At 41.0% G+C, this 19423-nt stretch overlaps 1 protein-coding gene across 2 annotated transcripts in view; it reads right to left on the minus strand.

Annotated features, from left to right (window-relative positions):
- OC90 (otoconin 90) overlaps window positions 1-19423 on the minus strand; it is a 443355-nt gene that overhangs the window by 322848 nt on the left and 101084 nt on the right. For both annotated transcript variants that reach the window (XM_069220767.1, XM_069220766.1), the window contains exon 5: window positions 6014-6188. In XM_069220767.1, the coding sequence (XP_069076868.1) occupies window positions 6014-6188 (175 nt within the window). The remainder of the gene's footprint in view (window positions 1-6013; window positions 6189-19423) is intronic.

Raw genomic sequence — 19423 nt, forward strand, 5'->3', positions numbered from 1 at the left:
TCCTCAAGTTTTTTGCCTTCCCCTTCCATCTTTCTGATCTTGCTTTTGTTGGCCTTAGGGGTGTGTGCACTCTACCACTGTTAACCAGTGCTAAACATGGTAAGATTGGCTAAGACCCAATTGGAAAATGTAATTTACTTGTATGTGCCTGGTAAAGGGGTACATTTTCCCAGGGCTTGTAAATTAAATGCAGCTTTGGTTGTGACCCTCTCATGTAGCCTCTTAAGCATGGTTGAGGCCTGCTATTGCAGCCTATGTGTGAAGTTTAAAACTGCCATTTTGACCAAGAAAATTAATCTTTTAATGATACAAATGATTGTATGCAGTCCAAATTCCTTCAAACGTTTTTCATTTTTTTTTCAAACACTAGCAGGCAAAAGTTTGGTGTGCAACCATGGTGTTAACACTAGCTGATGCCCAAGTGGTGTATCAGTCCCAAGGAACACTACCTTAAGGTTCATTGGCTGAAATAGTCAACAACATTTTTTAACAATATTGATCCAATGTTCTCCATTTTGTTGTCCATTCTTCAAGACTTTATTCAACATGATTTGAATCCTATTCTCAAAATTCCTACAAACCAGAATTGCCCCACCTGTACTGATAAAAGCCTTATTTATCTTGGTTGGATCTCTTCCTGTTTCTGGCACTAGACCCAGCCACACAAGGGAGGCAGAGTTTTTATCTGCACAGGTGGGGCAATGCTGGGTGGTAGGAATTTTGTGGATTCCTGCGGATTCCAGAAGTTTCCATTACAGAAATGTAGGGTAAATGTGTGACTTTAGGCAAAGTTGGAGGACACAGGGAATTGTGGAAAACATCATCAGATTCGCACAAGGCACCCCACCCTGGAATCATCTGGTTGTCTACTTTTCAGAAATGTCTGTGGTTGGTAGGTTTCCATGGTTGGCAGCGGAGCATGGCCCCAAATCCCACCACTGCCCCCATTGTTGATCTTTCCATGTAGCACTTCAGGGCCATTTGTGCCAATGTCTCTTGGCCCATCCACAAAGTGAGGTAACATTTTTATTGGGAGACTTGGGGAAATGCTGTGTAGTAGGAAATGTGTGGCTCCCCACAGAAGTTTTCCTCAAAGAAATATGAGGAAAATGAATATTTTTAGTCATTGTTTGAGGTTTGCAGGGCATTGTGGATAAGAAAATGGTGTAAAGTGCATGTGAAGCACAGAACCCTGGACTCCCCCAGATCTCTAGTTTTCAGAAGAGTGTGGGTCTGGTAGGTTTTTCCCAGTGGCAGCCTACCAAAGCCCAAAAGGCGCAACGGTTCACCATTGCAAGTGGGATGATATTGGGAGTTTACCGTGCTCTCCTGGCCTACATGTAAAATCAACACCCAGAAGAGTCAAGTGTCCTCTTGCTTGTCATTGAGATGAGATGCTTTAGTCCGCAGGGTGAGGAGAAATACTGTTGCTCCCTTCAGTTGGGGTGGGGGGTTATATTCATGCCCATGATGATAGGCAGCGCCCAATTCTCTATTGTTTTCCCCTGGCATCTAGTTGGCTGTCTACCCCGGGGGTGTAGATCTGGGGTAATCACAACAGCCCCACGTCCCTCTTTAATAAAAAAAAATAGTTCACTGTTGTCTAGAGGGATTTCTGCCCAGCCCCTGGGGGCAGATCAGAGGTGATAATCCCCATCTGCCCTTCAGAGGGGTAGAAAGATTGTGCCCATATATTAGTGCCTAGTGAGCTACTGCCCCATCTGCCCCCTGGGGGGGCAGAAAGACTGAGATTTAAAAAATTGCCCCTGGGGGAGCAAAAGCCCTTGCCTCAGGGGCTGCTCTCCCCTCTGGTTATGTAGTGGTGGATTTCTGATTGGAGATCACCCTCCTGCGGCAATCCCCAAGCAAGGATCCACTAGGGAATGTAACCATTGCAAAGGGGAAATTCTCCCCTTCCCAATGATATCCCTACCATCTGCATCGGTCCTCACAGGGCTGAGATAGGCTTGTGTGCACCGGTTAGCTCATTTCACTTTCATTTTCATTTAAATGATGTCATTGCATTATGCATGCCGATCGTCATTTCAAAGAAAAAACTGAAATAGCCTTGGGAACTGGGGAATCTCTTCCCCATCTTCCAAGGCTATTTTCAGTTTTAGGAAATCCCTTTGATGCCTGCACCAGAGGGATTTCCTGCCCTATGTCGGGGACAGCTTGGAGCCTTCCTCCACACCGAAGCACCGGGCAGAGGATGGCTTTGAGCCGTCCTCCGCACCGAAGAGGTTAAAAAAGTTGTACATGTACTTTTAACATTTAATTGTCCTGGTAGTGAAAAACTCTTAAATGTGTTTGTCCCTGCTGGAAGACCCATATCTGCAATAGAATGTCATTGGGTTAACCTATTACATTTAATAAGTGATAACTTTTAATTGGTAGCAGACAGGAATGTCGAGTTAGGTGTCTAAAGATTTGCAATTTACAGCCCTCTTTAATGGTACATTTGGATTGTAAGTCACAATTCTGAAAATGTCACTTTTAGAAAGTTGCCATTTTTGTGCCCTAACCCTTGCTGTCTGCTGCCTGAATCCTGCATCCTGAGTCACATGACTAGCAGTTGGTCTTTGTGTATTGCTCCCAGACAGTTAAACAAAGGGTCATGAGTGTTGGCAAGGTGAGCCACATCTCAGTTGATGAGGGGGATGAGCTGTCAGCTACCACGCTTGCACATCACAAAGGCTCTGCCTGACCACCCTCACAAAGGGTGCGACACTACTCTATTGTGACCCCCAGACAGTCTGGGGCCAGGGCAAGGAGACGGAAAATTACGAACACTTCTGAGGGTGAAAACCTCCAGAACCTTCCCATACCTCAAAGTGGACAACAGGTATAAATCCTGGACCCTCAGACCCAATTAACTCTTCAGTACACTTCTAGGCCTGTGGAAGACTCATGAGGACTGCTATGCTGCTCTACCAGAAGGACTGATATTCTATTGCCCTGTTGCCTTGCTGCCCTGCATGAAGGACTGGACCTGCCTCTTCAACCCTGGACCACCTGAGTGACTCCAATGTCCAGATGGTGGGCCTCTTAATCCAAAGCTTCAGGGACAGATCAGGCATCAACTCTCTTAAACCAAGCACCTGGACTTACTCTGCTGTAAGACTTCTTCCCCAAATGGTGCCACCCCAGTCCTGGACCCTTGGAAGTGGATCTGTAGGTGCTCTACCAGCCCAGCTGTGGTCCCAGAAGAACCGACACAGCTCGACACATTGCTTCACAAAAATCAGCATTTTAATCAAGCATCTCTGATGCAGCACCTCACATCGCATCCCTCAGCCTCATCGGAACTACTGCTGCATGATGCACCATTGATGCAAGCCTTCAAATTGCAAGCCCTTTGTCAATGGCATCCTCGATGACAATGAAGGACTTCTCATTGCAAGCCCTGCAACATCTTCAGAGCCAGCAGGTACGCAACGCATCTTTGACGCAGGACTTCACATCAAAACCCCCTTGTCATTGGCATCCTTGACAACAACGCAGTATCTCGCATCACAGCTTCCCGGAACCACCGCTGCACGATCGATGCATCTCCACACCAGGGCACCCCATTGCCTCTGCTGTGTGACACATCCTCAATGTGGGACTTCACAAGGATTTAAAGTAGTCTTGTTCAGCGGGCCCAACTATGTACCTCTATCCGCCCCATGCTCCTTCATGGTCCGTCTGAACATGTGACTTTATCCCCGTTGGAGTATCCAGATAACCACAATTGGCACTTTATGCTTCTACGAACTATTTTTACTTAAAAAGTTTGAAATTGCATATCTCCAGTGATAATCATTAGATTTTTGTCATTTGGCCTGAAATAATGTATGAAATTGTAATCTATTTCTCTACACAGGTGTGGGATTTTTCTTGAGTTGTGTTTCCACTTTTCTACTGTTTGAAGTACTGCATATAGACCTGGGGACTCATTTACAATGTTTTGGAGCAGGGCAGAACCGCAAGCCTTCTTTCTGTGCTGTCCTGCGTCAAAACACAAGGGCAGGAATGCACCGTAACTACAAGATACAGCACATTCCTGTCCTTGTCCCCTGTGCTGGCACACTATTTGCTGTCATGCACCAATGCAGGCACCCTTGCAGTATAGTACCTTCTTTGCGGGGATGATTAGTTTTGTGCAGGAAGGTTCCTGCACAAAAACAATCACAAGAGGTGTTTCTTCTCTCTATGCGTGGTATAAATTGCAGCACACATAGAAAGAGGAAAAAATGGGGAGAAATACTGTTATTTCTCCTGATGCGCCACCCTTATGCCACCCCTAGGGTGTTTGATGCATTCCCAGGTTTACGAAACCTTGTAAAAACGGATAAGCATCAAAATCCATTGGTGTTACATGGGAACACCCACTGCAACACCCATGGAACACCTCAGTGACACAAAGTAAGGCAATGCAGCTACTTGCACTGTGTTGCCTCTTTCCATAACTACAAGGCCAAGTACAGCCACGCAAAGTGACTTTGCATGACCTTGTTGATATAGCCCTGCAGCCTACGCTGCTGGTGCATCAAAAAAGTGACGCACAAGCAGGGCAGGCCGCTTATATGGGCCCTAATACATTGTCTCTAGGTGAATCCTGATTGGTTTTGTGCCAGGTTACCAGACGGTGAAGCACAGGTTATTTGAGGTTTGCTTGTGTTTCACCCTGACAGAAATTGTGGTTCCTTCTTGAGTAGGTCATCACCCCTCCACAACCAGTAACACAATTTGTAGCATTAGTTTTATCTGTTTTCAAGTGAAGGCATTAGACCCAGAAGACATGTCCTTGGTGTGAATTTATGATGTCTTCAATTTAGCTGAGTTATGATAGTGGGAGTTATGTGTTGTCCTTCTGTAAGAAGCTTGGGAATAATTAACTACAAGGGTAAGACAAAACATATGAGGGGTAACAAGAAAGTGAGACTGTGACATGTAGTGTAAGATCCTGGTTTTGGGTGGGTGCCCTTAAGGTGGGAGGTAAGGTAAAGTCAGGCTATCCAATTTAGATGTTTCTTATGGTCTTGATGTTTTAAGAATCACAGAGATTAAGAGGTAGATGTAGACTGAGAAGATGAGTTTAAAGAACATGTCTACAAAGAAGTTGTCAATTACAGAGGTTATTATATAGGATAAGATAGATAAGTTATAATGTTCCATGTTGTTAGGAGGAGAGAGAGATATGTTCAGAGAGGCTTCTCAAAGTAGATCATATAATGACAGTGACAGTAAGTTTGTGGATGATGAAAAGACCACTGTCAATTTCATATTGGCCAGTTAGAAGATGAATGATGTAACCGCATGTCATGAGTTCATAAAAAATTGGCGATTAAGTGATTGTCAGCCAGATCCCACTGATGAAGAAAATGGCTCAGATTGCTGGGTTAGAAGATCTGCAGGCATAGTGTGTCTGAGCAGAGTGTGAGTTGGTGTTCATAAAAATAAGAGAAGACAGACAGGTTGAAAAGGGGATTTCAGGTTGTGTGCTGTGAGTTGAAATACATAATAAGTAGGTTGGTGTGTACTTGCAGGGATTATTGTTGGGCCTCTGTGTGATGTATAAGAATGGGAAGGAGATTGTTGAGGGGCACATAGAGAGTATAGTTCAGTTGACTGAGATGGGCAAATATCTTCACTATGGGCTGGGATCCAAAGTTTTGTCTCACAGCAAAAATTCCATTAAATATCTTTGAAGGGCTGACTATGATACATTTATGTTAGAGGGCACATATGCTACCAACATCTTTTGCAAAGTTCACTCACATGAATGGTAAAAGACATAAAATCTTGCAGAGCTCACTCAAACACAATTTTATCAGGGCATATTAATAATGAAAATGGGTTTAGAATGGAGAATTGAACTATCATTTTTTATATATTATAATTCCACATCAAATTAGCTACACCCACTGACCCTGGATCAGCCAACATTGTGCAACCATCAGAGTAAGTTATTTGCTAGACATAAATAGAAATGAAAGTCTAAATAAAATATGGAAGCAAACAAGCTTACCTGTCGGTGGCATCCATGGGAAGTCCCTCCATTTCAAATCTGCAAGCACAGCCGTAGTTGTCAAGATCTTTTGGGCAGAGTCCTGTTACACATTTTAATTTATTCACAAAATTAAGCAGAGCGGGAAAATTTGTAAATACTGACTGTAGCCACGTGAAATGTGACCCCAAGCAATCTAGGAGGAAAGACATAAAACAATTGAATGTAATGGTATGGTGAAACACACACGTTTGTACTTACAAGAGTAGTTAACAATCAAAAGTTTAATTTAATCACACAGATTAACACATTATCAGCAGATTATAAAAGAGAATCATCTAGTCTTGTCATTTCTAAAATTGAGATAACAGTGTTAACTATACATAATGTTAATATTGTGTTTATTAGCATATCCATAGACATGAGTTGTTTATTTGCTGGAGTGATCTCCGAAAGTTGAGTAGCATAGTGTACATAAAAAACAAAGAGTGGTTAGAAAAATAATTTCATCAAAACATTTTTGACAGTTACAATTAACTGGGAACTACCTAAAATTCTTCTCTATTTTCTCAAATTCTACAAAAATTTGAACAACAATATTTGTGCTACGAATTGCCTGGAGTAACATTTAAAGAAGGAAAATTTTTGATTTCATGGAGGGTGAAGTGAAGTGTATGTTGGGGATGATACAAGGAGCTGTAACACATCCATATGTAAAACTATCAACATGACGTAAAGACCCTAAGGTCCAACTCCATTTTAAGTAGACCCCGACTCCATCTTAGGTAACAGGCATCACCATTTGTTCCAATATATGTAGAACCATTATCATGCCTTCCATTGCCGCAGATGTTGTCTGAGCTTATCATTCGAAGAACTGTGAAAGTGTCAAGCCATTCAGACAATGATAGAGATAGGACACCTGATGCAGCACCAGTCTGGGGCAAGTGTCTGGATATCATAATATTAAGGTGAAATAAGAGGAAAGACAGATGAATAGTGAAAACAGTGTAGTCTGCATTGATGTCCAATCACCTCATATGATCATCAGTGTATGTCCAGGATGCACAGCTTGATACAAATAATTTCAGATATTCCTGAATGTATCTCAGAAATAAGAGATAATATAAAAGAGCTGCCACTTGATCTAAAAATACAGAAGAAGCTGGTCTTGACTGCTGCCAGTGCACCAAGAAGATGCTACCTACATGGCACCTGATGCAGATAAAGAGCTCAGACCAGGAGAAAGGCTGCGGCCACGTTGGGTGTTTTCCTTTTGCAGGGACCGCTTCCTTCATGCCTCTGTGATAACCACAACTTTTTCTGTCAGCCAAAGTATGCTTTTCTTTGCTTCTCCCCAAGAAAATGTATCTTGCAAGTTCTACTTTCCATGCTTTCCTAGCATAGCGCATGTAAGAGGGTCTTAGGGTGTTATATTTTAAACAACTTTTTAATTAGGTTGAAAATGTTCATTGTTTTCTTGTTGTATGCAATGTGCCTATTTACAGTTTTTATGATATTCTGTGCAGTTATTTTAGAAGTGTTGAAAAACAGATTTACTCTGCTGCAATAAATGTTTTTTTTTTAATTGCCTACTTGTCTCAGTACCATTTGTGTGTGATATTGTAAAGAGCGAAAATGGTTTGTTTCTGCTACCACGGTGCCCCAGATCCTGGTTTTGTGATTGTTAGTAATCCAAAAGCAATGATTCCACTTCAACAATGTATTGGGTGAGGTTCATGGGCCTACAATAACCTGTCTTTCACATTTAACGTTGCTGTACTGAACCAAGTTCACCCATGGGTTGGAAAGTAAATCTTGTAGAGCTATGCCAGAGTTGTAGTTTACACAATAGTTGGCGCCCAACATGGAGCCCGTATCTTACAGTTAAGCCTTGAGTGGTTCATTATTACATCATTACGTAGATGCCCATAGTATTTATTTTAACCTCGTAATAGGGATGAGGGAGCACCTATGTCTTTGTTTTTCAAGCTGGACTCACAAAAGACTGAATTTCATTAGGGGTGGGCAAAATATTCCATTCTGCCTGTAGAAGTGGTGGAATTTGGCAACTCCACCTTACTCCAGTAATGTGGAGTTCTTGCTAAATTCTGCTAGTCACTGTACAGCACAATGTTTTCTTATGCGTGTACCAAAACAGCAAGATTTGGCACTCCCTAGTCTGAATTTCTGCCGTAAGGAGGACATCTGGCTAAATTTTTCAAATGTCAGTGGACATGGGAGGCTGTGAACAATCGTGATCAGACGGCTGCTGCTCAGATAGAAAATCTACTTGGGTGGCAGCAAAATCTACATGACTAGCTGCACCTTCTGCCTCACCGCATGGTGCCATTTGTGCTGATTTTTTAGCAGGGAACACGTACCCGGCACTAAATCAAAGCACGAGCAGCATGACATGCCTATTTTTGCCCATTGGCGGAACTTCGTAGAATCTCGCTGAATTATTATGTAACTTTGTGGAATTCCACAGATTTAAATTCAGTGAGTTATTCACACCCCTAATTTCCAATTGATTCCATTCTCCATGGCACCACCTATTGTGATAGGAGCCAATTACAGGGAAGCAGTTTCTGAACATCTCAAGTCACAAAGGGGGAAAAGTTATGTTTGCAATTGCTGCACATGCGGCATACACCTTTGAGACCTTTTACTCATGGGTGAATTTCAAGCCTCTTGATACTGCCTCAGGGCAATTTCAAGTTTACAAAGCAGCACAGCGTCCTGCACATGTTAGGGCCTAACAAAATTTGGAAATCTCTTCCACTTACCAATAACACCAGAACTGGTTTGCTGGTCAGTTGCTTTATATGCCCAGAAATATCCATTTGTGGCCCCTGAGCAAGGAGGGGGCTATGTAGCCAGTCCTGGCTGGTTACATGCCTGATCCTCTCCTTGACAACCTAGCACCCGCTGAGGCAATAGAAACTTTAAATTACAGAGTCACCTTAAGAAGGAGACTTGTTTAGTTTTTACGGTTCTGGCCATTCAGCAGAGACTGGAAGTGGTTCACGTTCAAGATTGTGAGCGGAAACTACCAAAATAATCATGAAAGTGTATACCCCTGTGGGTCACAAACCTTGGGCACAGCACCTGCTAAGCCACATTTAAAACCTAAAAATGATAATGAAGATTCTGTTAAAGAGAAATCTGCAGCAGAAGGGAAAAGGAAACAGAAAGAGAAATAGAAAAGATGGACTGGATCACCTGCATCCTGGGAATCTAGTAGGGGTGGTTAAATTTTAAGGGACCACAATAAATAAAAAAACCTGAATGGTTTCAGTATTCTGATAGCTCCTCTCCATGTTCTTTTCAGAAGACTGACGGTAAACAGGCAGAGAGAGGGAGATGATCTGAGTACTGAAGGAGGAGTATAGCAAGAAAAATGAAGCAGGATACAATGCTATTGAAATAGCATATTGACGTCACAATGTTCATCTGTACGTGGCCATATTATTGAGTTAGCTGAGCTAATTAATAGTGCATTAATGTAAAGTGGTGCATTCAAATCCTTTGATGGAGTGTATTTGCAATAGTGATAGATGATAAAAAATTTGTGGTATAACCTTATTAATTGAAATTAATTATTTGTTTTGGTTCTGAAACCATCCTCATGTTGCTAGAGAGTGTTTAACATTGACACAATAACAGATTTTGTAACGTATGCTAAAATCATGTATTAATGTTGAAAAATGTAGTTCTCCAATATATTAATTTATGTGTTAATTTATTTCATTTTGCATTTAAATATAACATGAAGTTTACTGACAAAGTATAACTGACATTTCATCATTCAATGCATTGTAAAAGCTCATATGAATTAAATTTGCGATTTAATTATTTTATTTGTTAGCATGCTTAGGCCTTCAATTTCTTAAACGTGAGAAACTGTTTTCCATTTTCTACTAACATGGTTTTTCATACAAGGTATTTTTGCTAAGAAAATGTTAGTTTGGAAATAGATATGGTATTGTCTTACTCACAGAAAAGCCTGAGGGAGCAACCTTGAAAAGGTACAAAGTGACTTTGAGAAAATCACATTCATCCATGTTGCAACTAATGTACAGGAGACCAAGGGCAACTGTCTTCTTAGGATTGTCTTGGGATTTTACACTGATGTCGCAAAGTTACACAGTAAGATCAGAGAAGATGACACCAGTATGGGCCAGCTGGAGGAGGTGTTGCATAATCAAAATGTATAGTTTAACTAGGACTTACACTGATTAATTACAAGACAGATTCCAACAGCACAGTAGGAGTAGGACAGATTCCCTTGGACTTGGAGAGGTAAAGACTTTTCCCATTCCAAATTGCTTGCTTAGTCTATGTTTGGCAAACACTTGGGGGCAGATTTATGAAAAGTAGTGCTGCACTGAGTGCAGCGCCACTTTCCCTGCGACCCTTAGCGCCCCCTTACCGCCACCATGTGTGCGCTGTATTTAAAATACGGCGCACCATGGTGCAGGGGACAGGGAATAGTGTCATTCAATGTGACGCTATTGATGTAGTCCTGCAGAGCACATAGGGGCCCATTCTAAATAATGGAAGCCCCCTTTTAATGCCTGCTCTGAGAAGGCGTTATAAGTGCCATAAAAAATGGCGCAAGGAAATCTATGACATTTTTTCTGCCCCTTTAATGGGGGAATGCCCCCTTTGCATACATTATGCCTGGAACAGGCATAATGTATGCAAAGGGTTACAGAGAGGCGCAATGCATGCATTGCCCCACTCTGTAAGTATGGCACGGGGATTTCTGCCTCCTTGGGCTCCATTAACGTAAAAAATAATGGCGCTAATGTGGTGCAACGTGGCGCTAGGGGATTATAAATACGCCCCTTGTTTCTCTAAAAGGACTCTTGAACGAGCTTTTGATATGTTGACACTTTAATTTTTGGCCACATATACAAGGCATTTTTCTCTTCGCAAATGGGACGATTTGCAGAATAGGCCGATTGCGACTAGAAAAATGTTTCAAGGGATGTACAAAGCACAAATTGCGATTTGGTAGCTTGTTACCAAATTGCAATTTGGGTTTTACAATTTGGTATTAGAAAGGGGTGTGTTCAGGGTGTTCCTTCCTAATACCAAATCTGAAGGGTATGTATGATTGTTTTGCGACTATGAATGTGGTCGCAAAACAATTGCAGTTAACATCAATTTCAAATTGTTGCTAACCCATTCGCAAATGGGAAGAGGTCCCAAAGGGTCCCCTTCCCCTTTGTGAATGTAAGTGCAAATATTGTTTCAGAGTAGGTAGTGGTCCCACAGACCACTGTCTACTCTGAAAAAATAAAAAGAAAGCTTGTGTTTTTTTTTTTCTTTGAAAGCATGCCGTTTTCCTTTAAGGAAAACGAGTTGCATTTAAAAAAAACAGCATTATTTAAAAAGCAGTCACCATCCCTGTGAGTGCGTCCATTCACAATGGGGTCACAAATTGTGACCTACCTCATAAATATTGATGAGGTAGGTCATTTGCGACCCCATTGGGAATTGCAAACAGTGCACTTAACACTGTTGTGCATTTTGTTTTGCAATTTGCGATCCCCAAACAGATCACAAATTGCGAGTCGCAAAACTAAAGGTCATACATCGGACCCTTTGTGTCTACTTTTTATCTTCATTGGCTGGTTGCTTTTTGCTCCTAATGACATCTTTCCACATTATTTTTGCTCTTTATTTGCTTTTTACTCTTCATCCTTACATCCTTTAGGTTGGGACATATGCATTCTTTAAGTTCTTTTGGAGATTTCTGATGGGCCTTAGCGTATTTAGTTAGGTGACTTTAAACTGCACTAATGTATAATAGTTAGCATCGGCATTTGTTCTCAGAGTATCTAATATTGTTATTAATGTTTGGTATCAGGGTCTTTAAGTTCCTTGTTTGCCTTATGTTAGCTCACCTACAGCTCTTTTGTTGTTCAGGCTGTCCTATTGTTATTCTGAGCTTTATAGTAAGAATTGTTTATATTGACCTGAATATTAACAAGTAATAAAACCCTGTAAATTGATTTCTGACTTGGGTTTTCAGTGTGTGGCCATATTTAGTTGCGCTGTTTAAATTTTGAGGCTGAATGTTTTTCCCCTAATTCTAGTTCATCCCTTTGCATGGATTCCAAGCCTTATTGACCTTGTTTAGAGCATAACAGGTAAATGCTCCCTTACTGACGTCAGCGTAAAGAGGGAGGAGAGGGCATTAGACTCTAAATCTTCATTAAAGAAAAAGAAGAAAGTATCAAGACTTTCTAAAAAAACATGGTAAACTATCAGTCCTCCTGTGAAACAGGACTTAGGTGAGAATACTTCTAGACAGCACAGTATAAGTCATGGTCATGCATCAGAGGCTTCAGAGGTTTCTGGACCTCCACTGGCTCCCTATCGAGAAGAGAATTAACTTCATGCTCCTTCCTTGTCAAGCTTCTCGTCCAAGGCCCTCGTACAAGGCACTCCACTACCTGGACCCGCCTACCCCAACCACTGCATCACCTTCTACTTCCCCACCAGACCTCTCAGTTTCCCTCAACAAGCACTAGCCACTGTACCCTGCATACGGAAGACTTCGGCTCGTGGGAGACCCTTCACCTATCTCGCGGCAAAGGGCTGGAACACCCTGCCCCTGCTCCTCAGGTAGTCACCATCGCAACCCCGATTAAGGAAGGGCCTTAAAACCTGGCTCTTTGACTGAAGCTCAGAGGACAAACCCGCTTAGTGCCCTGAGACCCCTACGGGTGAGTAGTTGTGCTTTATAAACCCTGATTGAATTTGATTTGACTTATATGACTTGATTCTGCAGCATACATAGAACAAGGAAAATGCTTACATGGATTGTTTTTGCACAGGAAGGTGACTCTTCCTGCAGAAAAAACTATTCTGCCATCAACGCAGGCACCCTTGCACCATTGTGCAAGAATGCCTGCATTAGGGCTAGGCACCAAATTATGCCCTGGAGCTAGCTGAAAGGACAGGAATGTACAGTATCTCATAAAGATGGTGCATTCTTTCCCTTTTGATTTGACATAGAGCAACACAGCAAAAAGTCTTTCAGTGCTGCCCTGCACCAAATCCTTGTAAATGAAGCCCTAAATATTTACAATCCAGTGACAGTAAGACCAAATGGTTATCAGAGTCATATAAAGTCATACAGGTTATACCTAGGTATTCCTATGGCATACAAGTCTCACCTGCATTCCCCAGTCGAAGCATGTTTTGCTTCCATTGAAAAGATTCTAGTAGCAGTGCAGACATCTATTTTGAAGAGGTACCCTTTAGCACAGGGAAAACTTGTGATTGTAGTTTCTCCCATAACAGCGCTAGAGGCAGTCATCTAGGCAAGCATGCCTAATGCTTGCGCCCTACACCCAGGGTGGGGTTTACTGGGCCTCTTCTTTAACTGCAGTGGATGTAAAAATTCAGTATGACCCCAATCTTCAAACACAGGCTTTTCTCCAATATGAACAACATTTTGCTCCATCTCCGACTGCTTTGTCCATTGAGTCATACCAGAGCATTTTTTTATACAAATGGTTTTGCACAACCAGCAGTAGACAAAATATTTAAGTACTCTGCAGCCTGCGTGGCAGTGCAAGGTGTAGTAAAGGATAGTGAATTCCATCCACAGCACACCCACATTAAAATCCTAGGAGACAATACTACACGACATGCAGAATTCCATGCCCTGTTACTTACAGTACAACTTATCTATTCCCACACTCATACTTCTGTGTGCCATCTTATAATGTTGAATTGCAGCATTGACATTTGAATGGTTTCAAGGATTCAAAGGGAAAATCTATAAATAATGAACAGCTTTGGGAAAAGGTAGTTGCCTTACAAGATAAGGGGTCGCTGAGGACTCTTCGGCTGGCTGGTGTTGGGGGCGGGACCCTCGAGCCCCTTTAAATTTAACATCACGCGCCCACTTCGCGGGTCGCTCAGGACTCTTCGGCTGGCTGGTGTTGGGGGCGGGATCCTCGAGCCCCTTAAAATTTAACATCGCATGCCCGATTCGTGGGACGCGCGTGGGCGACACCCGGGCAAAGCCTGGGCCAAGGGCAGGCCCGTCCTTCGCCCTTCATTGACTGGAAGAGGCTGGGCTGGGCCACCCCCCTGATATTTTTATTGTTATTTTAGGTCCAGAGTCTGTGCGTTTACTAGGTAAAAGTATCTAGAGGTACTTGTTTTCTATTAGGGTGACTTTTTATTTTTAATTTGACTATTTTTACTATTTTACTATTTGATATATTTTTTAGACCTATTGTACCTCTCTGGTGAGGAATTTAATATTGCACGGGCGCTCATTAGCGTGAAGTGTCGCTTCGTGGTGAAGATTGTGCTCGTTTAGGGCTGGGTTTGGTTATTCCTCCTTTGTTGTATTATAAATTATTCAAGGAGAATTTAGACCTGAGGAAATCACGTCAAGGATAGAGGGTCCTATTGTTTGCCTTTTTGTAGGGGGTACGTGCAAATTTTATACATTATGGGGAAAAGAAAGATCAGTCTGCAACAGGGGGAATGTGGGTTGGGCTCTTTAGTCCAACCTTCCATTACCAGTTATTTATCCTCTGTAATTGGGGCTATCGAATCCCAACTGGAACAAGTAGAAGAAAGGATTGGGGCGTTCAAAAATCTGCTCATCAGCCCCCACTGGAACCTGTTGTTCACATAATTACTAATTCAAAGACTGGACCATTTCCGCTGGTTTCGTCTACCAATATTATACAGACTGGTCACGATGTCACGCCTCCTTTAGATTTAACCAAAACGCTAATTCAGTGCTAATTCATCTCTGGAATGCTCCCAGGCTGACTCTCCTCCACCGAAGAAGAGGAGAGCGGGCAAAAGGTCTAAGACTATAAAAAAGGTCCCAGGCTCTAAAAGGAGAACTCATACCCTTCCGACAATAAGTGCTAAGGATCCAGCTGTTTTTGCTTTTACTATGAATGCTCTACGAACAAGGATGTTCCATACTTAAATATTTTTGCGTAACTCTAGAGGAGAAACTTGTCAATATGAGAACTAGAAAGCTTGACTGTTTTTGTAATAATGTGATTAGTACTCTTTCCCAGTCACTCAATTTAGGATCATCAAGTATGGGAAATGGTAAAACAAGACAATTCATCACTAACACTGTCATCTCAAGGTGTTGGTATCCCATTGGCCAACTCCCTGGCTGTTCTTGGTAAAGATAATATTGTGAATGACTTTTCTCAAGGGAAGCCTAAGGAAGCTTGTTCCTCTAGGTCACAAATTACTCCATCTAACAAATCTGTAAACCATTTATAATCTTTGCACTTACCTCCTGATTGTATTCCGTATGTTTTGGTGCTAACAAATGTCCCTCCTTTGAATAGTTCCAAAAAAGAAGATACACAATCTTTAATCAGGAAGTCTGTCCACTGGCTGAAATCTAAATTTGAATCAAATTATCATCCAAATAATAGGATCCTTATGGCACGCAGAGTGAAGTGGGTTGGTTACTTAAGGAAAAAGGGCGAGGGAGATTGTGTTGTAATGAACTTTGCAAATCCTTGTTCAGTTGACTATTTATTGGCTAACTCTGATCAATGTAATAGGTCAAATAATGGGATTCAAATTCGCTCACTGTGCCATTTTTAAGACCACTCTCTTCTACCACACTGTTCTACTGTTGACCTAAGTCATCACAGTTTGGTCCCAGTTAGGCCACAATTCCAGGTAAACGTTTCCACTAGCAATCGTTTTCTGGCCCTTAACTCTCTTGATAAGAACGATTGACTCACGGCTATTGAAACCCTATGTTCCACAAATTTGGTGAGATTAAAGGCCGAAAATGATCATGATAATTTTATACAGGTAGAAAGGAAGATTTTATTTGATACTTTCCCTCTTAAAAATATTGATGAATCGACATTATGTCTTGAATCCAAACCGACAACTTTGATCAGTTGGAACATGGCGGGGCTTCGGTCTAAAATAGATAACTTGGATTGGACTAGTTTCATATCATTTTATGACATAATCTATCTTCAGGAGACCAGGTCAAAAGATACGTTTCTCCTGGATGGGTATACATCTTTTTGTCAACCAGCAATAACTTCTTCAAAGGGGAGGGCACAAGGAGGTCTTTTAGTTCTTGTATCCCTACAACTTCCATTATTGAATGTGTCTTTAATTTAGTACTCTCCTTATTTTATGGTCGTTTTATTATCTATCAGAGGATGTAAAGGTATCTTGATTTAAACATTTTAGAATAATTTTCCACGTGGTCTCCTTAAGGGAAGCCTGGAGTAGGTAGCAGATTTTATTGATTCATCTAACGAACTGCAGGATGAAGATTTAGTTGTTTTATGGGTTGGTGACTTTAACACTCCCTTGTGCTATAAGGAACCCTCCGAACTGTGTGCCATCCCAATTGAGGGTAGAGAGTCGCTAACCCATTTTATTCATTCTGCCGAAGGAGAAGATTTGAATTTTTTTCTCTGTAAGTTTGATCTGGTACATGTAATGGAGAAAGCGGCATTAGATACCTTAAATACTCCCACTTTTACTGGGAATCCGAAGGGGAGTATTATTGATTTTATCCTCATTGGCTCCCCAGATTATTATTTAATACATGATTTTAAGATTATCCCTCACTGTGCTAGTGACCATAATACACTAAGTATTAAACTGGGTATAAATATTAACCAGGTTTCTAAGGATAAGGGATTTAAAAAAAATATTATTTATAATAAAAATTTTGGCCTACGTCTAAAATGGGACAAAATAAATCAAAAAATATTTAACCAGGAAATTAGAAGAACTAGGTTAGATTCTATTAATATTTGTTTGTCCCAGCTGTTAGACCATGATCGTATAGTCCAAAAATTAGAATTTTTAAGTAATGTTATTTTGCATGCCTTGGTGGGGGATAGGCCTCATAGGGGCCCGGTTGCCCATAGATGGTTTGATTCTGCATGTTCAACAGCTCACAAAAAACTAAAAGAAGCCCTTAAAGTAGTTTCCCCTTCTTGTCATTTAGTTAAATTATCTAGAGCTGAGTATAAGGCTGCACTGGAAAAAAGGAAATTAGAAATTAGGACCAAGGCATGGGAAGAGCTATTGGCTGCTTCTGACTTGAAGGACACTTCAAAATTTTGGAAGGTGGTAAATCACTCATATTTTTCGGATAACAACATCAAGGCTGATGACTGCCTTATTGCAGAGGATGAATGGATAAATCATTTTAGGAAAGTATTTCACCCAGATAATGATGATAATGATATCCTGACCAAGGAGGATAATACTACTACACAGACTATTATAGACTTCAATATAAATGCCCAGACATCCCTTTTGATCTTCATGAGGTCCTTGGAGCCATTAATCGATCAAGGCAGGGAAAGGCTCCTGGCCCTGACGGGGTTCCTGTTGATCTCTTTAAATCCGAGCCTGATCTCTGGGGCCCCTTAGTTACAAATGTGTTGAGAAGTACTGTTAAAAGTAATATACCCTCTTCATGGAAATTGGCTACTATCATTCCCATATTTAAAAAGGGCAATAGACAAGATCCTTCCTGTTATAGAAAAATATCTCTTATTGACTCAACGGCCAAGATTTTGGGTAGTGTGATTTTATCCCTCCTGGAAGACTGGGTGACAGAGGCACAGATTTTATCTCCTATTCAATTTGGTTTTAGACCCTGTCTAGGCACAGTTGAGCAAGTTTTAAACCAGCACCTTATGCTCAGTAAATATGTAACTGCCAAAAAGGAGTCTATTCATATGGAATTTATCGATTTAACTAGCGCCTTTGATTTGGTAAATAGAGAGAAGCTATGGCAAATTATGGGAACTCTAGGTTGTGATGTGACTCTATTGGAGCTTATTAAACGCCTACACACAGATTTAATGGTGTCAGTTCAGTTCGGCCCATCCGGTCAGAGAACCTCCCCCATTTCCTCAACTAGGGGCATTAGACAGGGATGTATTTTAGCGCCTTTTCTCTTCTTGATATATATAAATGGGCTTTATGATTTTATGATAAAATACGGGAAGGATGTACCAAAGATGGGCCAGAGATTGCTTCCAGTTTTATTATAAGCCGACGATGCTGTACTAATTGCCCGTACTGCAAATGGTTCACAAGGCTTGTTGGACCTTTTTTCCAACTTTATGTTGGATCTTGATTTGGAAGTTAATTATTCCAAGATGTTTGTTATGACGTGGCCCCCGAAACACTAAGTCCAAACAATTTACCATGGGGGGCAATATCATTAACAAGGTAAAGAATTAGGTATGTACGTGAGTTCTTCTATGTCTTGGAGTACTCACCTCAATTTTAAGACACAGCAAATGGCAAGGAACATCGAAGCGATTTTTCGTTTTACTCGTAAATTAGGCCATAGACCTCCCTCTCAGATTAAAACGCTTTATAACTCCAGGTGTGTTTCAGCAGCCTTAAATGGGGCAGGTGTTTGGGGCTGTAACAAAGTACCCTCTCTCCAATGTGTTGAAAATAAATGTATGCGTAGGTTATTGATGGTACCTAAGTGTATAGCAAATTTCATCAGTCATGAGGAGGTGGGTCAATGTTTTTAGAGGACACAGTCTATATTGCCCCCCTTTTGCTGTGGATTAGATGCCGGCTAAATCCAGCGGCAAGTCTTGTGCAGAATTGTATTTCTGATTGTTTACAGTTGGACAATTCAAATAGGATTCCCTGGCTTTCGTACTTGCGAAAATCCTTTGGCAAACTGGGGCTTAGGTATATGTTTGAAGAACCTCAATGGTTAACTACAAACTAAAGGTCTGTTTTGAAATTACTCCATTGTGAGTATATTTTAGATTTAAGATTATATAGTTCTTTGAAACTGAAATCCTTTGATCCCTATATTCACATTGCTGCTGCCTCATATATGGAAACTTATCTGACTTGGTTTTCAAGTCCTAAAATATACTCTCTTTTAATTCTTTTTAGATTTAATCTGATCCATTTTAAGGTGGCCTTTCCTAAACAGTGTATTTGGCAAAAAGATTTACCACCCTGCCCTTGTGATTTTAGATCAAAACAGAGTACTTCTCATTTTTTTCTTTTTTGTTCTTTTTATGCTACCCCTAGAAATGCTTTTATTTTACCTATTTTACGTAAACTAAGAACCATTCACTATAAGGAAGCCCTACTATATTTTCAGAAACTATCAGAAATTCAAATTTGTTATCATGTATTAAATTTTATCAGATCTTCTATTGGTATTAGGAATCAGTATATTTCTGTTTAATTTCTTTATGCCTATGATAGCTTCTGTGAATTTATGTGTTACCAAAATTTTGGTACAACATTTTAATGTATTTGATATTAGTCAATGTTTTGAGAAGAGCTATTGTAAATTTGCTCACTTTTAGTGGCTTCAAACTATGCCCAGTATATTTTTCTTCTACCTGTAAAGGGGAATTTGGA

This window comes from Pleurodeles waltl, chromosome 2_2, assembly GCF_031143425.1.
Source record: "Pleurodeles waltl isolate 20211129_DDA chromosome 2_2, aPleWal1.hap1.20221129, whole genome shotgun sequence".
Lineage (NCBI taxonomy): Eukaryota > Metazoa > Chordata > Amphibia > Caudata > Salamandridae > Pleurodeles > Pleurodeles waltl.